General features: G+C 54.3%; 3 protein-coding genes across 4 annotated transcripts in view; 2 read left to right on the top strand and 1 right to left on the bottom strand.

The window, feature by feature from the left end:
• Window positions 1-737: 737 nt before the first annotated feature.
• Window positions 738-10,044, bottom strand: SERPINH1 (serpin family H member 1). Of its 2 annotated transcripts, XM_019449861.2 has the most exons (6): window positions 9,936-10,044; window positions 8,373-8,416; window positions 5,286-5,950; window positions 4,771-4,869; window positions 4,431-4,663; window positions 738-1,757 (listed from the first exon to the last, which is right to left on the bottom strand). In XM_019449861.2, the coding sequence occupies exons 3-6, from the start codon at window positions 5,905-5,907 to the stop codon at window positions 1,455-1,457; spliced, it is 1,257 nt and encodes a 418-aa protein (XP_019305406.1). In that variant the 5' UTR covers window positions 5,908-5,950; window positions 8,373-8,416; window positions 9,936-10,044; the 3' UTR covers window positions 738-1,454. The 2 variants fall into 2 exon arrangements, with proteins under 2 accessions (XP_019305406.1, XP_019305407.1); XM_019449862.2 differs by lacking the exon at window positions 8,373-8,416 and having other exon boundaries at window positions 5,286-5,941.
• The window catches only part of KLHL35 (kelch like family member 35), a 140,203-nt gene continuing 124,171 nt past the window's right edge, over window positions 2,025-18,056 (top strand). The window contains exon 1 of the mRNA XM_053900107.1: window positions 2,025-2,370. The gene's annotated coding sequence lies outside the window, so the exon portion shown is untranslated. The remainder of the gene's footprint in view (window positions 2,371-18,056) is intronic.
• Window positions 10,027-16,754, top strand: LOC109267041 (uncharacterized). The gene is made up of 5 exons (XM_053900110.1): window positions 10,027-10,329; window positions 10,868-10,928; window positions 11,085-11,159; window positions 14,175-14,362; window positions 14,671-16,754. The coding sequence occupies exons 1-5, from the start codon at window positions 10,027-10,029 to the stop codon at window positions 14,743-14,745; spliced, it is 702 nt and encodes a 233-aa protein (XP_053756085.1). The 3' UTR covers window positions 14,746-16,754.

Genomic DNA, 18,056 nt, shown 5'->3' with positions numbered 1-18,056 from the left:
GGACAGACCTGGAGCTCTGGCAGCGGTGTTCTAAACGCTGTTTTGGTACTAACAGGAGTCAGTCAGCTGGCCTTTCTGCAGCCCCATTCACATCATGGAAGACTCCAACTGGGTTGCCCAGCCAGGCAGGGGCTCCCCTCCCTGGACCAACAATCCCCAGGGCAAAGTTGGTGGAAGAGGGAAGCCAGAGAGGCGCCCGGAGAGAGGAAGTGACCTGCCCGAGACTACACTGCCAGCAAGCAGTGTCGAATCCAGTTTCCTCTGCCCCACTCACCCTCTCTCCTCCTGAGCTATGGGGTCAAGAGCCCCAAGGACCATGTGAGGAGGGCTGTGTCAGGTCCCTCCTCCTTTCCTGCTGCACACCCAAATGGGACAAGGATCCCACAAGCTCCTTCCTGCCAAAGCCGGGCTCAGTCAGGCAGCCTATCTAACCTGGCTATGGATGAGATCAGTTTGAAGTGAAAAGCTAGGAAACTGAAGACTAGAGAGCCAAAGTTCCAGTGTAGAATGACCTGGGCTCCAGGTCCAGCACTGTCACCCCAGCCCCAAAGCCACCTCTCCAGGGCGGCCAAAGCCAAAACCATTTCCCGAGTCGGCATGTAGGGGGCCTGCGGTTATCTGCCAGCATTTCAGCACCATATTGATATGGGCCCTGGCTTAACACAAGGAGCCCATGTCTCCCGGGAAAAATGACATGGGAATCTCTGATCCAGTCACCCTCCAGGCTCCAACAAAACTTCACTGGAAAAGTTTTATTGAAAAAAAAATTGTACAAATAAGTTCTTGATGTGACAGCAACAAAGGCTCATTTTCCCCCTTCCCTCCCTATCTTTGAAAATCTACAAATGGAGAAAAAAAGTTCATCCCCATGATGCCTGACCAGAATCCGCCCATGAGCCCCCACCCCCACCCCCATGAGCTATTTCCCGATCCCCCCCTCAACTGGGGCCAGGGCCATCATGGGGGTACTTGTCCCAGGGGGTGCAGCACCTCATTTTATAGTTGAGGGAAGTTGGGAGAGGATTGGAATAGAGCTGGAGAGAGGGCTGAGGTGATGGTCGGGTCAGGGAAAGAGGGCCCCCATTCCACAGGGCCTGGGGTGAGCCCCCACTAGCTCGATTCCGTCTCACAGATGAGAAAGCACTTGGCTATAAATATGAACACTGATTGAGGCAGGCTTAAGCCCAGGGCTCTGAGGGCAGGACATGACTACTGCCCAGGTCCCACAGAATGTGGGGTCCCTGGGGTTCCTGGGCTCAGCATCATGGTATCTGGGAGCCCACGTCCAAGCAGATGGCTGGGAAGTCTGCTCAGACACACAGGAAGCCTGCTCTGTTTGCCCACCCCTACCCCATGGACTATCCAAGGTCAGTACCTCAACTCCCTCCCTCCCATAGCACCCATGTGTCTCAGGAGCCTTCGGCTGCCTCCTGCCATCCCACGACCCTGGGGCCCTACAGCTCATCTCGCATCTTGTCACCCTTGGGCCGAACCAGGCGGCCAATGAACAGCAGGGAGCCACTCTGGGTGTCTCGAACCAGGAAGATGAAGGGGTGGTCAGCATAGAAGAGCTTGGGGCTTCGCAGCTCCTCGCGCCCATAGATGTCCTGGTCAAAGGGGTTGCCCTCTGTGTCCCACTCGAAGGCAGTGGCGTGGAACACACTGGCCAAGTACAGGTCCTTCTTGCCCGACATGCGTGATAAATCTGCCTTGTTCTTGTCGATGGCCTCAGTCAGACCCAGCCCGGCCAGGTGTTTCTGCGGGATGAGGCAGGTGCCGGGTGAGGCCGTGAGATGGGCAAGGCTCCTAGACCCGCACCCTCCACCCTCACCACCCATCACCTCCTACCCCTTCCTCAGAGCAGAGATTACCACCTCCCCGTCACCTCCTGTATGCCAGACATGATGTAGGCACTTCGAACCACTGCTTTCTTAACTCTCACGACAACCCTGCAAGAACTTCTAATTGCCACATAACAGATAAGGACAGGGAGACTCGGGAGAAAGGCAGAATTTATCCCCGGTCCTGCTGAGAAATCTTGATCAGTGCTTCTCAAAGCACGGGTCACGGACTGCCAGTACGGGCACCACCTGGGAGCTTATATGGAACACACGTCTCCTGACCCCCTCTCTCCCAGAGCCACCTATCAGAATCTCTGGGGGAGGACCCAGGAAGCTTCTTTAACAAAATCTCTAGGTAATTCTTGGCACACTCAAATGTAAGGAAGACTACTCTAAGGGTAACTATGACCATATAATCCTGGGGCTTTAAAACCTGTCCAGGGTGCTTTCTGCCTGGGAATTGCTTCAGAATAATCTGATGGGGGTGAGGCACCCGGCTGATTAGGCTGAGTGTCCAACTTTGGCTCAGGTCTGAGTTCAAGCCCCACAGGGGGCTCTCTGTTGTCAGCACAGAGCCTGCTTTGGATCCTCTGTCTCCCTCTATTTCTACCCCTCTCCCCATCATGCTCTCTCTCCCTCTTTCAAAACTAAACAAACAATTAACAAAAAATAATCTGTTGGGGGAGAAATGGCTGTGTGTAGATGACTCCTTATCGGTCATGAGCTGCTGATGATTGAAGCTGGGTGATGGATACAGGAGAGTTCATTACACTGATCAAGTTTTAATGTATACATGATACATCTTTTTTTAAATGTTTGTTTATTTTTGAGAGACTGCAAGCAGGGGAGGGGTAGAGAGAGGGGGACAGAGGATCCGAAGCGGGCTTTGCGCTGACAGCAGTGAACCCAATGTGGGACCTGAACTCACAAACCATGAGATCCTGACCTGAGCTGAAGTGGGACGCTCAACCGACTAAGCCACCCAGGCGCCCCAATATACGTTTTTACGTATTCCCATAGTACAAAATTAAAACGCACCCCCACAAACATGCACCCCACTCCCAACACACACACTTGCCATGGCTCTGCAGAGCCACCGGAAGCCAAGTACAAGTGCTTTCGTATGTCAACTGTGCCTTGTGCTGTGGCCTTACCCCTTAGCATACCTCTCCCAGCACTTTATTCGACAGTCTCACTGAACAGCCGGCACCCTCAATGGTGTCTCAATGGCCACCCCCATCCCTGTAGAATGCTTTAACCACCCCGTTTTCCAGGAAGCCTTCCTTATCCCCCATGACCGGAGCCTGGTCTCCCTGCAGCTCAGTGAGGAAGACGCTGCAGAGAAGGACTACTGGCCAAGTCACCAGCAGCTTCCGGGCCCAGGTTTCTGCAGGACAGGCCACCTCCCTGGTGAGGCCAAACAGGCACTTGAGCTGGGGTCCTGAGGGTCAGGGGGTCCTGAGACAGGTGTTCTAGGCCCAGCGACTCCAGTCCCAATGACCTTACACAAGTCACACACGTCAAATTTCTCAACTCCATGTACCCCATGGACTTGTGTGTCCACCCGGGGTTCCAGGAAGACACGGGAGAAAAAAAGGGAGGATGGCGTCAGAGCAGCCACCGCAGAAGGAGAAGCTGGGGAAGAACCTGGACGGATCCAGGAAGTGGTGATGGCTCCTCTCTGGACACCTCAGCATGACCCACAGCACAGGCCACGCAAGGGCCACTAGTCCGTAGTCTGGAGCCGAAGCCCCATTTCATCACAAGCTTTCTCTCCACAGTGTCAGCAGTGAATCTGAATCAATCCCGTGAGTGAGAAGCTTACCAAGGAGCCATTTCTGGCATCCAAGGCACGAATGAGATAAAAGTTTTCCCTTTTGAGTAGGTAAAAAAAAAAAAAAAAAAAATCTCTCCTGACTGACAAAAAGGCCACCTTGAATTTTCACCCTGAGGACTCATCACAGCTCTACCACTCACTAACCAAGGTGACCTCAGCAAGTCACTGCCTCCCTTTAAGCCACTGCCCAACACCCAGGGTGGTCATGAGGAGAAGATAACGTTGAATGCATGGGTTCAGTTTCCAGCCACCCCGAGTGCCTCACTGCTGACAGCCATTGTTCGTCTTACTGCTGCACGGGGGACGACCCTTCGGCTGGAACAGTCTAGAACTGGGGGCACCTCAGGCTCAGAGGCAGTACGGTACGGGACTAAGGCACAGCTTGGTGCCAGATGTCTGAGTTACCGTCTGCGTGACTGTGGGTAAGTTGTTTAACCTTCCTGAGCCTCGGTTTCCTCATCTCTAAGAAGCTTATTAGTCCTACCTAATGAAGTTGTTTCGAGGATTAAAAGGTTAACATCTACGAAGTGCTCTGAAGAGTGTCTGGCACACAGCAGGCGCTCTATCGCATTTAACTACGGATGTCACCATTATGTTCCCAAAGGCAGGTCCCAAGCCTCTCCCCGCAGCAGCGCCCAGTACTACCTGGACACCCACGGAGGCTCAGGACAGACCGGCTGAGCTGACGAATGGGTGCCCCAAGCACCCCTCTCCTCCAGGCCCTGCAGACCCCAAGTTGGGCCATCCCTCACCTGCAGGTCATGGGTCACCTCCACCACACCCTTGGGCAGGGAGATGGCGACAGCCTTCTTCTGCATCTTCCCCATCCAGATCTTCAGCTGCTCCTTGGTCAGCAGCTTCTCAAGGCGCTCGAGGGGCTCCACGTGGTGCGGCATGAGGATGATGAGGCTGGAGAGCTTGTGCGCCAGGGGCATCTCCACAATCTGCAGCTTCTCCTTCTCGTCATCGTAGTAGTTGTAGAGGCCTGGGAGGAGAGCCGAGAGGGCACTGGGCACGCAGGGCTGGGGGCAGGCTAGGCCCCGAGCACCCTCACCCCCCCCACCTCGGCCCCCGGCTCCGCAGGTTACCCACCTGTGCGGTGCATCATGGTAACACCCACAGTATAGGATCGGGTCACCATGAAGCCTCGGTTGTCCACCATCTTGTGGTGAAACCTCTCGTCCCAATGCGCTGGAGTGGGAAGCAGAACGCAAGGTCAGAAATAGACGGCCCCCACTCAGAACACAGCCCCCCAACTGCACACTCTGGATCTCTCTCGGCCACAGGCTTCCGTTCTAGTCTTTGGGGCTCACCTTCCCCCCCACCCCAGCACCCAGTCCACAGAGTACATGCTCCCCGCGTTGGGGGACATGGGCGTTGGCCCCATGACATGCTGCCTGAAGCTATGAGGAACAGCTCTCTACAGTCAGGGTCCGGCTGATTCCACCGGACAGAGAACTCTTTCAGGAGGACCCTCGGCTCAGCCACCGCCATGTCCGCCCTCTGCCCTGGCACCTGTCAGGCATTTGGGCAACACGTGCCGAGCTGGCTCCCCACCCCAGCTGCTGAAGGCTCTGTGCCCGGCCGCCCCACCCCTCTGGACTCACGCTTGAAGAACATGGCATTGACCAGCAGGGCACCGTCCGTGCGCTCCACGTCCTTGGTGACCTCGGGCAGCTTGCCGTCGGTGGTTTGCGCCGCCCATTCATTGATGGACTGCAGGGCGCTGCGCTTGTCGCGGAAGTTGATCTTGGAGTGCTCGCAGTTGTAGTGCTGCTTGCTGCTGCGCACGAAGTCCTCTGCGAAGCTCACCGAGCTGGGCCCGTACAGGCGGCTGCCCAGCTTCCAGGTCACATTGCGCGCCGTGCTGTTGCTGAGCGCTCGCAGCAGCTCGCCCAGGCCCGCGTGCACCTCCTCGTCCCGCAGCTGCTCCGCGCTCAGCACCGCCTTGGCCTGGGAGGCCGTGGCCGCCTTGCCTCCCAGCGACACGAGCCCCAGGGACGAGGCCACCACCACGGGCGACAGCAGGATGTTCTCCACCGCCTGGTCCTTGGCCATGGCCTGGTACAGGCTGAAGGCCAGGCCGGCGCTGCGCTCGGCCAGCGTGGCCGCTTTGGGGCTCAGCTTCTCTGCCGTGCCCGGTGCTGCAGCAGCCGCGGGCTTCTTCACCTCGGCGGCCAGAGCCACGGCCAGGAGGCAGCAGGCGCCGATGAGCGCGAGGAGGCGCATGGCTGGGAGGCGGGTTGTACGCACCACGGGGGACCTGTGAGGGTTGGAGAGAGGGTGGCCCTGAAACCCTAGATGTTCCTCCCCAAGAACCATCCCCAGCCTTCTGGCAGCCACCAAGTCCCCTGCAGATGGGATCAAGAGAGCTCAGAGTTCTGGGGAACCCAGACCTAACTCAAGAGTTGCCCAGATCAGAGGTCTCAGTCTGCCCAGTCTCTCTGGGGCCTTCTCTGAGCTCCTAATCCGGAGCAGGGTTTCTAGCAAGGCAACAGCTCCACCCTATTGATTTCTTACACAGAACTTACAACAGTCAGTCTTGTGTGTTTATTATACGTGATCTCCATCCCTAACTAGTCTATGAACTCCGAGTGGACAAGAAATCGAGCCAGTCTGGTTATCCTCTACATCTCCAGTGCCTAGCACACAATGGGCCTCAGCTGTTCCTCAATGAACAAAAATCAGGGTCACTTGGCCAGACTTAGGGTCCTCATTTTGTATACAGATTAGCTCTGATCTCATATGACCCCGGGACGCTTTTCCAGTGGAAACATGTGGCGGATGGACTGAGGGTCTGTATGAAGCTCAGGTGCCTGGACAAAGGATGTCCTGTTGGGACAGGATGAAGGACTGCCCCTCCCCCTGTGCCTTTTACCCTGCCCTGGGATGTTAATGAGTCACCGATTGGCTCACTCATTAAATGGGGGAACCCAGATGCTAAACTCTGCAGCCCCAAGGGTGACCTTGAGTGTGTGTCCACTCCTCTCTCAGCTTCAGTCTCCATTTGCCAAGCCATAAAGGTCTAGGTCTCCATGCCCAAGGCCTCTATCCTAGCAGGGACATGCCTGTCCATCTGTCCACAGTCCCGAGAATGGATGGGAAATCCCCAGGACAAAAGTGGGGTGGAGGGGTAGGTTTCCTGAGAGGAAGGATACTGGAGGAGGAGTAAGTCACAGTTGAATGGAGCAATGACACCCCCTCCCGTTCACCAGAGGCTAACCAGAAGCGTGTTCACAGGAAGCTGGGTCCACCTCAGATTCCATTCTGCCCTCCAATCTGACAGGGCCTGGCTATCACACAGGCCCTCCGCTCTGTGGCTTCAGGGTTCTCCTCAGGATCCCTTCCAAACCACAGCAATAGCACTGGTCCCCAAAACAAGCCTCACTCTCCTCCCGGGGCCTCCAATCAGGACAGTCTCTCCACATGGGATACTTCCCCGTTACTTTCAGGCAAGATGGATAGGGGGAAGGGAAGGGTTGGTAGGAACTCTGGTGGAGGCTGGGGTCCCACTGCTCCAGCGGATCCCATCCTGGGGTCCTTAAGGACCTCCAAATTGAGAATCCTAGCAGAGGACCCTCAGGACTTCGGCCTGCCTGCAAGAGCACTGGGTCTCTGGAAAGACTCCACTGCTGTAGCCATCCTGTGAACCGAGGCGGGTCCCCCCTCCCTGGGCGGCCACCTCTCGGAAGGTGCAGCGTAAAGGGGAAGCAAAGGACGTGCGGGGGGGGGGGGGGGGGGGCGCGGCACAAGGCCCAAGAGAGGCCTGTACCCTAGAGCGCAGACAAGAGGGGGGATCTCAGGGCCCACCTTCCTCCCAGCCCTAGCTCCTTCCCCATCAGGACTGGAGCCTCAAAAGCAGAAAGACCAAAGAATTACTGCACACAAAAGGATGCCTAAGAGAGTAAAATGGGGCACTACTGATTATTCTGCCTGGACAACAGGCATTTGGTCACTCAACTCGAAGGCCACCTCTAGTCCATACAGCTGATGCCAGAGCACAGACCCGGGGGGGAAAAGGCCACTAGCATCCCACTGGGAGAGAGTCAAGGAGCCCAGCTCCCAGCCCTGCCACGTGGCAGACACCATCTTGACAGCCCCCACCCCCAGCCAACCAGAACCTCAAAGGGCTGGGAGGGGCTTTCCAAGAAAGCTCCAAATGACTAGTTTGGGATTCCTCAGGCAGCCACACAGCCGCGCTCCTGCTCCTCCTGCTCTAGCTCCCACTCTAGGTGACGTGGCAGGCTTGGAAACTGAATTATCTCCATCCGCCGCCAGCAGAGGGGGGCTTCCAGCCTGGGAAGCAGGAGGCCTGGGTGCAGGTCCCAGGGGGTGGCCCAGAGCCTCCTTGAGTCTGCACAGGGTCTCTGCAGGGAGGTGCATGGCTGTGGAGAAGGGCCGCCCTTAACGTTGACCCAGCAGCGGCAACAGAGGGAGGCAAGTCACTGCAAGCAAGCCAGCCTCCCACAGCCCAGCCCGCGTTGCCACAGAGAAATCCCAGCCCTGAGGCCGAGGTTAGACGACTTTACAGTCCCACAAAGAAAACTGTTCGATCAGAGAGCCAAGGGCTGTGCCCACAGCTAGCCAGACTGAGTTGGGACTGGATTCTGGGTTTTTGTAAGTAAGAGGGAAGAGAAGCAAATGCTAGGGGTCACCAGAGAGGATCTCAAACACTTCGAGGGAGTCTAAAGTACCTGGAAACTGCCTCAGGGGGAGGTCAGTGCCTGCCTTTTTCATTCTGAAAGAAAACAGAAGAGTGAGGAGGATGGGCTAGGGCAGAGCTGGAGCGGTGGTGAGGCGGGGCCTGGAAGGCCCAACCCCAACATGGGACCCCATCTACACTGCCCCTGGCACAAAGGAAGGCACAGCTAGTCCCAGCTCCACAGGGACCTTGGAGGTTGTCCACCTCACTGTACAGCGGGAGCCACTGAGGCCAGAGTGGGGCAGGGAGCCACCCCAGGTCCCACAAGATCAGTGGGGAGGCAGGCCTCCCAGCGCAGGGCTTCTTCCTCCGGGAAGCACCCGCAGAGCCCCCGCAGAGCCCCCGGAGGAAGCCTGGATGTGGTATCCTGTTACACAGTGAGGTTAAAACAAAACAAAACAAAACCATTTCTGCTGGCAATCCCGGTGACCAGAAACAAAAGGACTGGATCCGGAGGCCTCAGGAGGGGGGGATGGGCAGGTGAACCATCTGAAGACAGGAGGGTGTGGTGCCAGCCAGAGGCTTCCAGGGAACCAAGGCCCCCAGTTTCCCTCCAGCTTCCTTCCCCTCCATCCGGGCCCTACAGCCCAGAGGGACCTGCCGGAAACGGAGAAGAGGAGGGGCAGGGCCTCCGGGCCATGCTGGAAGTGGTTTCATTCTTCCTCCACTCTGGCCGCCTCAGGAATGTCCCTAGGCTGGGGGCAGGGAACCCTGGCCTTTGGAAGTAGCCTTAACCCTGCAGCCACTCCAAGAACCAGGTGGCAGTGGACAGAGTTGAGAGTGGGCGACTCAAAGCCTTCTAATCAGCTAACCCTCCCCTCTTGGGTGGGGGGATATGGAGCCTGCTGATTCCTCACCCGCTTCCCAAGGGAGGTGGGGGACACTGGTCAAGCTGCTCCTTTAGCTGCCAACATGGACACATGCAGGCTGCTGATCAGAAATGGAGCCACCGGTTGTGACTCTTCCCAAACGGTGGGGATCCCAAGAACCCCTCCCAGGAAAAGCCAAGACTACTTCATCTCCTTTCCTACCACCCTACTTTCAGGAGGCGCAGATGCCCCCCTGCCCGTCAGGAGGTTGGTCCACCTACCTCCGCCGGCCCCCGGGCCTTAGCCCTAGAGGTGGAGGCGCCCCGAACTGCAAAGCTGGCCTGGCCTCCCACCCCTGGGGGAGAGGCCCCCAGACCCCACCTCCTCCCTTCTGGTTCCTGCACAAGGCAGTCTCAGCATCCTGGCTCCCAGCCCCACTGTGTCCTCCCTGCCGTCAGCACCCCTGCCCCAAACTCCCATGGAAGCCTGCACTTTTTCCGAGCCTCTGAGCGCCCCGACTCCCCACCCTTGCCCTGATCTCGCCCTAGTCCTACAGGCTCACTCAGCCGTCACCGTCTGGCCCCCGGCTCCCGACCCCAAACGCCCCAGCTGCTCCCTAAGTGCCAAGGACTCCGGTTTGCGGCTCTGGGTTGGCCCCCAATCCCTCCCGGCGGCCTCCCACTCTGTCTCACTCCCCGGAGCACCCCCAAAGCGCCCGCCGCACGCAGACCGGCCCCCTCCCTCACCTGGGCCGGGTGGGCTGGCGCCGGACAGTCGTCCCACTCAAGCCGCGGACGGATTCCACTCTCCGCCGCTCCCGGCTCCCCAGATCTATATATGGCGTTCCCCTCCTCCCGCCCGTCCCGAGAAACTTCTGGAAAGTTGGAAACGCTTCCGGAGGGCGCCCCGGCTCAGCCAAAAAAAAAAAAAAAAAAAAAAAAAAACACAGCCAAAGACCTCCCCCAGACCGCCCTGGCTGCCGCCCCTCCCCCTGCGCGCTCTCACCCGGCCCCTGGGTCCTACTGCCCCCCAATGGGGGGGGCGCGCTGGGAACCCCCAGCAGAGAGGCCGGGCACCGGACCGCAGGACCTGCGCTGCGCGTGGACACTGCGGAGACTCCGGACTTTTCCGGTTCTGGAGGTGGGGAGCGCGCGGGGGGTGGGGAGGGGGGTAGTTGGAATCACTGAGCTGGAGGGGACACTGAGTTTCAGGGTCCAGCTCCCCAGAGAGGAGCATCCCCAATCCCCACAATCTTACCCCGGATCGCACTTCCTTCCAGCAGCCCTTTCCCTTGCAAGGTCTCTGCCCCAAGGGGATCCGTTCCCCCGTTTTAGAGCTGAAACTTAATTGGGTTCTCCGACACGCCCCCTCCTCAGTCAGGACCCCTCTGCTTTGTCTCAGGGGAGGTGGTCAGAAACTGAGAAGCAGCATCTTTCTCCATTCCCAGCTTCTCCTGATCACCGGAGCTCGACCTTAGTGACTGCCCTGAGGGGAAGAGGGGTCCTGAGGGGCCCAATAGCGGACCCTCACCCTGGAAAGTCTTGAAGTGATAGAGGCGGGGACTCCGGGGGAACGTCGTAGTGTGGCCGGGTCTGGAGGGGTGTGCAGGAAGGAGAACCCTGACTGTCCACTAAGTAATATGTTGTGTGACCCTAAGCAAGTTACTTTCTTTTTCTAGGCCACAGTTCCTTCTTTGGCTGTGAAATGTGGTGCTGTCATTCGTTGCTTCCTTCCCATCTGTAAGTCTGGCTCCCTCTCTCCTTGGTTATCCCTGCCCCCTCCCTGTCCGGGTTTCCTCCCATGGCTCCAGGTCTATCAACCCCTCTTACCCCACCCTCCCACAACTGATAGTCCCTTGAGCTCTGAGCTAAGCTGGATATTCAATTCTCTTCTAGGTGCTACAGATAGAGCTGAGAAAAGGACAAAGTCCCTGCCCTCAAGGATGTACATGATGAGAAGGAAACATGCAGGTTAGTAGGGAACTCAAGAAGGCAGCAGAAGATTATTTAGGACATGCCCATACCTCCCGCAAGTCTTCTAATAGTGAAGGGATAGATAACAAATGGGCACAATGTGGAGAGGAAGGGACAGGGTAGAGAGACCCTTCATTCGCTCACTCATTCATTCATTCATTCATTCATTCAATCAATAAACTATCCTGAGTATCTTCTTTCTTCCTGGTGCATCCTTGGATCGTGGGGAACAAATGAATCCCAGCACCCAGTGGATGAATCATCTGGGTCCCTGGCAGAGGGGTGGGGGGAGGGTCCTTTCTGGCCACCCCAGTCTGCTGCTGGTGACTAACTTGGAAGTCTGGGTTAGGGGCTGCTGCTCAAAGTCTGATTACACAGACTGTGAGAAATCTTAGATTAGAAGAGGTTCAGACTCTGTGAATCAGGGTCAGAATTGGAGAGAACTTGAATCCTGAAGTGACCATCATAGAAGGTGATATCTTACTTGAACCCCCATGGAATCTTTGAATCCATCTAAGGAATCTTAGAGTGTTAAATCTCATAGTCAGAGAATCTTAGAAGAAAAGAAGCAGGGGCTCTGGGCTGCAAGGCATCTCAGAGGTCGTGGATTCCTGGGCACAGCCCCAGGCAGAAGCCTCTCAACAGTATCCCAAAGGCAAGCACACAGCACCTCCAGGAACAGGGAGTCCCACAGAGGCAGCTCAGTATTCTTTCTTAGGATAGGTCTGATCATTAACAAAATTGCTCCTCTATAGAGGGGTGTCTGTTTCCTTGGAGTGGCTGTCATGGTTCTCACGTGCTTTCCTGCCTTAATTGTGTATTGCTTTTAAGGATAAGTCTTTGCTATCCAAGGAAACTGCCTGGGTCACACGCCATACCCCACCCTCCACCCCACCCCCACGCCCAGCTTGGTCCTCAGATGGCAATCAGCCCATGCACTAAGAGTCCGTCAAAGCTGGTGGAATAAACGAAAGGTTGGTCTTGGTTTCCAGTAGGTCTAGATTGTCAAAATCGAACAGATTCCCTTTCTTCCTCACTGTTCCATCTCTTAGCTCTCTGAGGACTCACCAACACTTTTAGGGGTAAGCTGAATGCTGTGACTCTCAGTGACTGCCCTGAGGGGGAAGAGTAAGCCGAGGCTCCTGCCCTTAGATAAACCTAGAATCCTAGAAGGTCAGAGTAGAAAGGACTAATACCCCCATTCACAGAGAGAGAATCTCCTGATGCCTAAGGAAAAGGCTGGGTCTGGAAGACCCTCTGGCAGTCTTACCAGATCGCTACTGTAGCTCAAACTGGGTCAGAAGCCTCCTCTATGGCAGGATTGACGTGTCATCACCCTGTATTGTCACTGAGTGTCACTGGAGACCCCGGCCTCCTACTCAGGGTCCCCGGTACCCAGCATAGCGCATGCCCAGAAGAGGAACTTGGTAAGCACAGTGAGTGAGTGATGGGAGGTGGCTGCCTGAGTCGTTGGAGCTCCAAGCACCGCCTCCGTGAAGAAAGACAACGGCTCCTTTAAATTTCCAAGATCAGCAAAAAAAAATGTTGAGAGACTTTGCCACATTATTCTTAGCTCTGAGCCTAGCCCAGGCCTGGCTGTGGCCCTTCCCCCACACTCCCAGGCTGCACTTTCTGGAAAAAGCACTCTTTTTGGAGGGAGGAAACACTCTTGCATTGCAGAGAGACTTTCCAGCATTTCAGATCTGGATTCCTTCAGTGCCTTCGGCTGCCTGCAGGAGCTGTTCCTGCCCCCCACATCTATCCCATCCCAGGGAGGGGTGGAAATTTGCCCAAGATCACACAGCAAGTCTGAGATCGAGCTGGGCCAGAGCCCAGACATTGGACCCCCAGTCCTCCTTCCCCCAAACCAGCTTCTAATTGACCCAGCCAGATGGGCAGGCCCCGGTTCACCAGGGGTTACAGGAACAGCTTGCTCTGGCCCCAGTGGCTAGATTCACACGTCCTTGCCCCACAGCATCCTAGGACAAAAAATAAAAGATCATTTAAGTGTTCACCGTACTCATATCATATTTAACTGTTTCAGGGTAAGTAGGAATGTCACCATCTTAAAACTGAGGAAACTGAGACTCAGGGAGGCTAAGTGGAGTATGTAGGAGCACACAATGAGTTGCATTCAGCCCTGAGACTTAAACTAAGTCTATTTGTCCAAGGGAAGGTAGGGAAAGGGGAGGACAGAAAAATGACGTTTATGGGGCACTTTGCTACGGCTGGCCTCGCTGGGCACCCAACTGGTATCTCACTCTTAATTATAGGACATTAACTGGAAGGAAGTGCAATGCTTTTTTCCTTTTTACATGGGATAAAACTGGAGCCAAAGAAGGCTCTGGAAACCAATCCGTTGTGGGCCCTTTCCCTCAGAGGGCCAGGGCCACCACAGGCAGTTCTTTGAGATGCTGTCCAGGAGCCAAGAATATGTTCGCAGCCCAAAGCATGAGTCAGGGAAACGCAATTTCTGCAATCTCGGGTTCTCTCAGTGGAGTGTGGGGCCTTGCGACTGAAAGGGCGTTCCTGCCAGCTGCCACGTCGAAGGGTGGGAGGCCCGTGTGGGGGTGAGGAGGGCGGGCATGGGATCTCTCCCCTCCTCCTCCCAAAGCAGGCCTGCCGCACCCCCCACCCCTCTGCCGTCCTGGCGTGGAGGGAAGTCACACGGGAAGTCCAATGCCCTCGCTCACATGCCTGACACAACACCCAGGAGACACAACACGCCCACCGACACGACACCGCGGATGCACGTGTGTCCATCCGCCTACTGCGGCCCCTTCGTGCAATCTGCGTACACCCGTAGCACCTATGCGCACGTGTCTGCATATTCTCCAGCAACACGGATGCACCACACATAGCACACATGCCTAATAGGAGCCCGTGTACAGGCACAGGCGAAAGGGCACAGCCAGGAAGTCTGGGATTCTACTCTCACCTCTCCACCCCTTCACGCCTTGGCGAAGTTACTTCTTAGTCTCTGAGTTTCAGTTTCCATTTGTCAAATGACAGGGTGCGACTTCTTCTTGCCACCCTACTCCCTGCCAGTTGACAAACACAGGCACAGAGCTCCTGACCCCAGCGGGGGGCTCCGTCCATTGTACCAGCTCTTCCGTGGCTCCCACTGGTCCCTGGAGAAAGTCCAAGCCCCTTCTTTGCCCTCGTCACCTTGCATCAGGAGTGCCAGGTTGCAAAGACAGGTCCTTGGTGCCCCTGGGCAGAGATGCTCTGCCTTTTCAGGGCCAGAGCAAGGGAGGACGCTCTTAAGAAAGCTCAGCTTTAGGAGTGGGGGAGCACATTTTATTTTGAGTGGATCAGTAGGTCCCTCCCTTCCCCCAGCCTCTCCGAGGCCTCCTCTGGCAGCCCCATGGAAATAGCTCCAGCTGCCTGCAAGGCTGGGGGGCTGGTAGGGTGGTAGAGGCTTGTTAAATACTGCCTGGCCCTTTCCCCACCCCCACCGTCTCCCTCACCCCCTCACCCAGCTCCCAGCTCTCTTCCTCTCCTCTAGGTGACACCAGCGGCTGTAATGGTGGTGATGCCCACCTCACCCACAGGGCTGACCTCCCTGTCTTACCATCTCTGACACTCGGAAAAGGGACCCCTGAATCCTGACCACCCAACCACACCCCAGCCCTAACCTACTTCAGCCCAGTGCAGCCTCCTCTGTGTTATGAATACAGGAAGCCCTGGCTTGGATCCTATCCCAGCTCTGCTACGTTTTAGCTTTGTGCCCGTGATCTAGAGCCCCCTCTGTAAACTGGCAATGATAATCTCGAAGATAATGAGAAGCACCGATGAAACAAGGACTTGGAGAGCACTCTGAGAACTCCGAATGACATTGGGCTCTCCACTCCACACTCTGCTTGCCTCTTCTCGGCCTGGTCCAGTCCTTCCGGGCCACTCCTGCTGTGTCCTCTGAGGGCCATCCTGTTGTTTTCACTCACACCTGGCCTTGCACACACACAAGAGGATAGCAAAGCGTTGTGAGTGGCATGGCGGCTTGCCTGGGGAGGCCCAGGCAGAGGACGGCAGCCCGTAGAGGGGCAGGAGCCCAACCTGGGAGTTGTTAGGAAGTCTGGGTGCTACCTCTCATTGAGTGATCTTGGAAAGTCACCTCTCTGTGCCTCACTTTCCTCATCTGTAACATGCGGATATGAGCAGGATCTAGAAGGCTCTGAGGGATTTCATTTTAAACAGGAAGACATGTTCTTGCAGGAGGAGAAATTGGCGCACCCTTTCTAAATTGTTTTAATATTTATTAATTTTTGAAAGAGAGAGAGAGAGAGGCACACCCTTTCTAGAAGGCAGTTTGCATTGGGAGCTTTAAAGACCTGTTACTGAGTAATTCCCTGCAACATTGTTTGTAATAGCAAAAATTGGAAACAACCTATCTATTGGTAGGGAGTAGGAATACCAAGAAGCTGGAAAAAACAAAAAGTAGGAAGTTCTTTATGTCCTGATACTGATATGGAAGGGCAAAGTGACGGATAATGTGACGATTCACTGCTGTTAGATGCACACACAGACCATCCCTGCAGGTGGGTGAGGAAGGAAGGTAACATTCCTTCCATTCAGGGGAAGGACTGGAGGGACAGGAGAAAGGGGGAGGGGTGAGACTTATTTTGGGACTACAGCTGACCCAGAATGACGTGGGTTTGAACTGCGTGGGTGCACTTATATGCAGACTTTTTTTTGATAAATACGGTACAATACTATAAGTGTATTTTTTCTTCCTTACCATGTTCTTAAAAACATTTTCTTTACTTTAGCTTACTTTACTGTAAGGATACAGTATATAATACATATATCATACAAATATGTGTTAATTGACTTTATGTTATCAGTAAGGCTCTTGGTCAACAGGAGACTATTAACAGTTAAGTTCCGAGGAAGTCAAAAGTTATATGTGGATTTCGGGACTCTGTGGGGGTGGGGGGTCAGCACCCCTAATCCCTGTGTTGTTTTAGGGTCAACTGTATATGAATGCATTACGTATTCACACATTTTTTTATATTTTAAGTTATTTGTGTTCTTTTTGAAAAAAAAGATCAGTTTGTTTTTTTTTAATTTAGCTGAAGGAAATTATTTTTGAAAATATGAGCATAGGTACAGGTACAAGGATAGTCATTACAGCCTCGTTTGTAAGGGCTGAAAATTGGAGAATGTCAGTAAAGGAGGGACCATGGGCAGCCATCATAAAGGAGGAAGTTGTTTCAGTCCTCAGTGAAAGACAGCTCAAAGGATTGGTGAATAAAAAATAGAGCAGTTTATAGGGGTACCTGGGTGGCTCAGTTGGTTAAGCGTCTGACTTCAGCTCAGGTCATGATCTCATGGTTTGTGAGTTTGTGCCCCACGTTGGGCTCTGTGCTGACAGCTCAGAGCCTGGAGCCTGTTTCTGATTCTGTGTCTCTTTCTATGCCCCTTGCCTGCTCACACTCTGTCTCTGTCTCTCAAAAATAAATAAGCATTAAAAAAATTTTTTTTCAAACAGAGCAGCTTATAAAACAGCATATCTATGAAAATGCTATGTGCAGAGGCACAGATGAATGGAAGTATGTTCATACCTCACCAAAAAGCCCACTCTTGTTATTAGATGATTTTCCACTTAATTTTTAAAACATGTCTGCTGTTTGAAGTTGTTTTATTTATTTTTTATTCTTTATTTTTAAAGATTTTATTTTTATTTTTATTTTTTTAAATTTTTTTTTAACATTTATTTATTTTTGAGACAGAGAGAGAGAGAGAGAGAGCATGAACAGGGGAGGGTCAGAGAAAGAGGGAGACACAGAATCCGAAACAGGCTCCAGGCTCTGAGCTGTCAGCACAGAGCCCGACGCGGGGCTTGAACCCACGGACCGCGAGATCATGACCTGAGCCGAAGTCGGACGCTTAACCGACTGAGTCACCCAGGCGCCCCTGAAGATTTTATTTTTTTAAGTAGTCTCTATATCCAGCGTGGGGTCAAACTCATGACCCGAGATCAAGAGTCATCTGCTTTACCAACTGAGCCAGCCAGGTGCCCCTGAAATTGTTTTATTTTTTCAATGAATGTGTACTAATAACAGACATAGAGAAATGTGTATAATATTCATAGAAAAAGGCCAGAAGGAAATATTCTTAAGTGGTTTAACACTATTTATCTTTGGAGAGAGAAATTCGTGTTATTTCTATTTTCTCCTCTCTGCTTCTCTGAAATTTTTCAATAGCATATATTACTTTTATAATCAGTTTTTTAAAATCAATGAAGTGAATGGGAAAAGAACATCCAATGGGAGGTCAAGCCAGGTCTGAAGGACCTTTGTCTGAGTGGGGGGTAGGGAAGGGCAAGCCAATGGGGCCTGGGGCTCAGAGGCCCTCACTGCAGCTCTGGGGAGGTTGGGAGGCTGGGGCTCGATCGCATCTGGCCAGGCCTGTCATTTTCCACTACCACAAGCCTGCTGGCTTTAGGCCTCAGGCTAAAATGAGTTAGGTCCTGACAGCATTTCATGGGAAGCCGCCAGGGCAGGCAGGGAGGGTCCCAACAAAGGTCACCACATGAGGGGGTAGGAGTATGTGTGGGTAAAGCTGCAGAGGATGGCCAGCCAGGGGTCTCCCAGGAGCTCTGAGGGCTGGGAAGCTTGGAGCTTCTCCCTGATGACAATTTAGCAGGGAATGGACAAGGTCACATTGGTGTTTTTCAAGTAGTTCTCTGCCTGCTGAGTGGAAAGTGATAGAAGCCAGAGAGGAGACTGTCACAATAACCCAGAGCAAGATGCTAGCGCCTGGACCCAGGCAGGAACCATGGGGCTAGAGAGGTCCTAGGGGTGGACTGAGCATGAAGGGCCCAGGAACAGGGGGAAGGAGGACTCTGGGATGTCGGGCCTGGGTGATGGCACTTTGTCCTCTTCCTGAGAT

This window comes from Panthera pardus, unplaced genomic scaffold, assembly GCF_024362965.1.
Source record: "Panthera pardus isolate Hobbes unplaced genomic scaffold, ASM2436296v1 HiC_scaffold_12, whole genome shotgun sequence".
In the NCBI taxonomy this organism is placed as follows: domain Eukaryota; kingdom Metazoa; phylum Chordata; class Mammalia; order Carnivora; family Felidae; genus Panthera; species Panthera pardus.
This window is presented reverse-complemented; position numbering and strand designations above follow the sequence as displayed.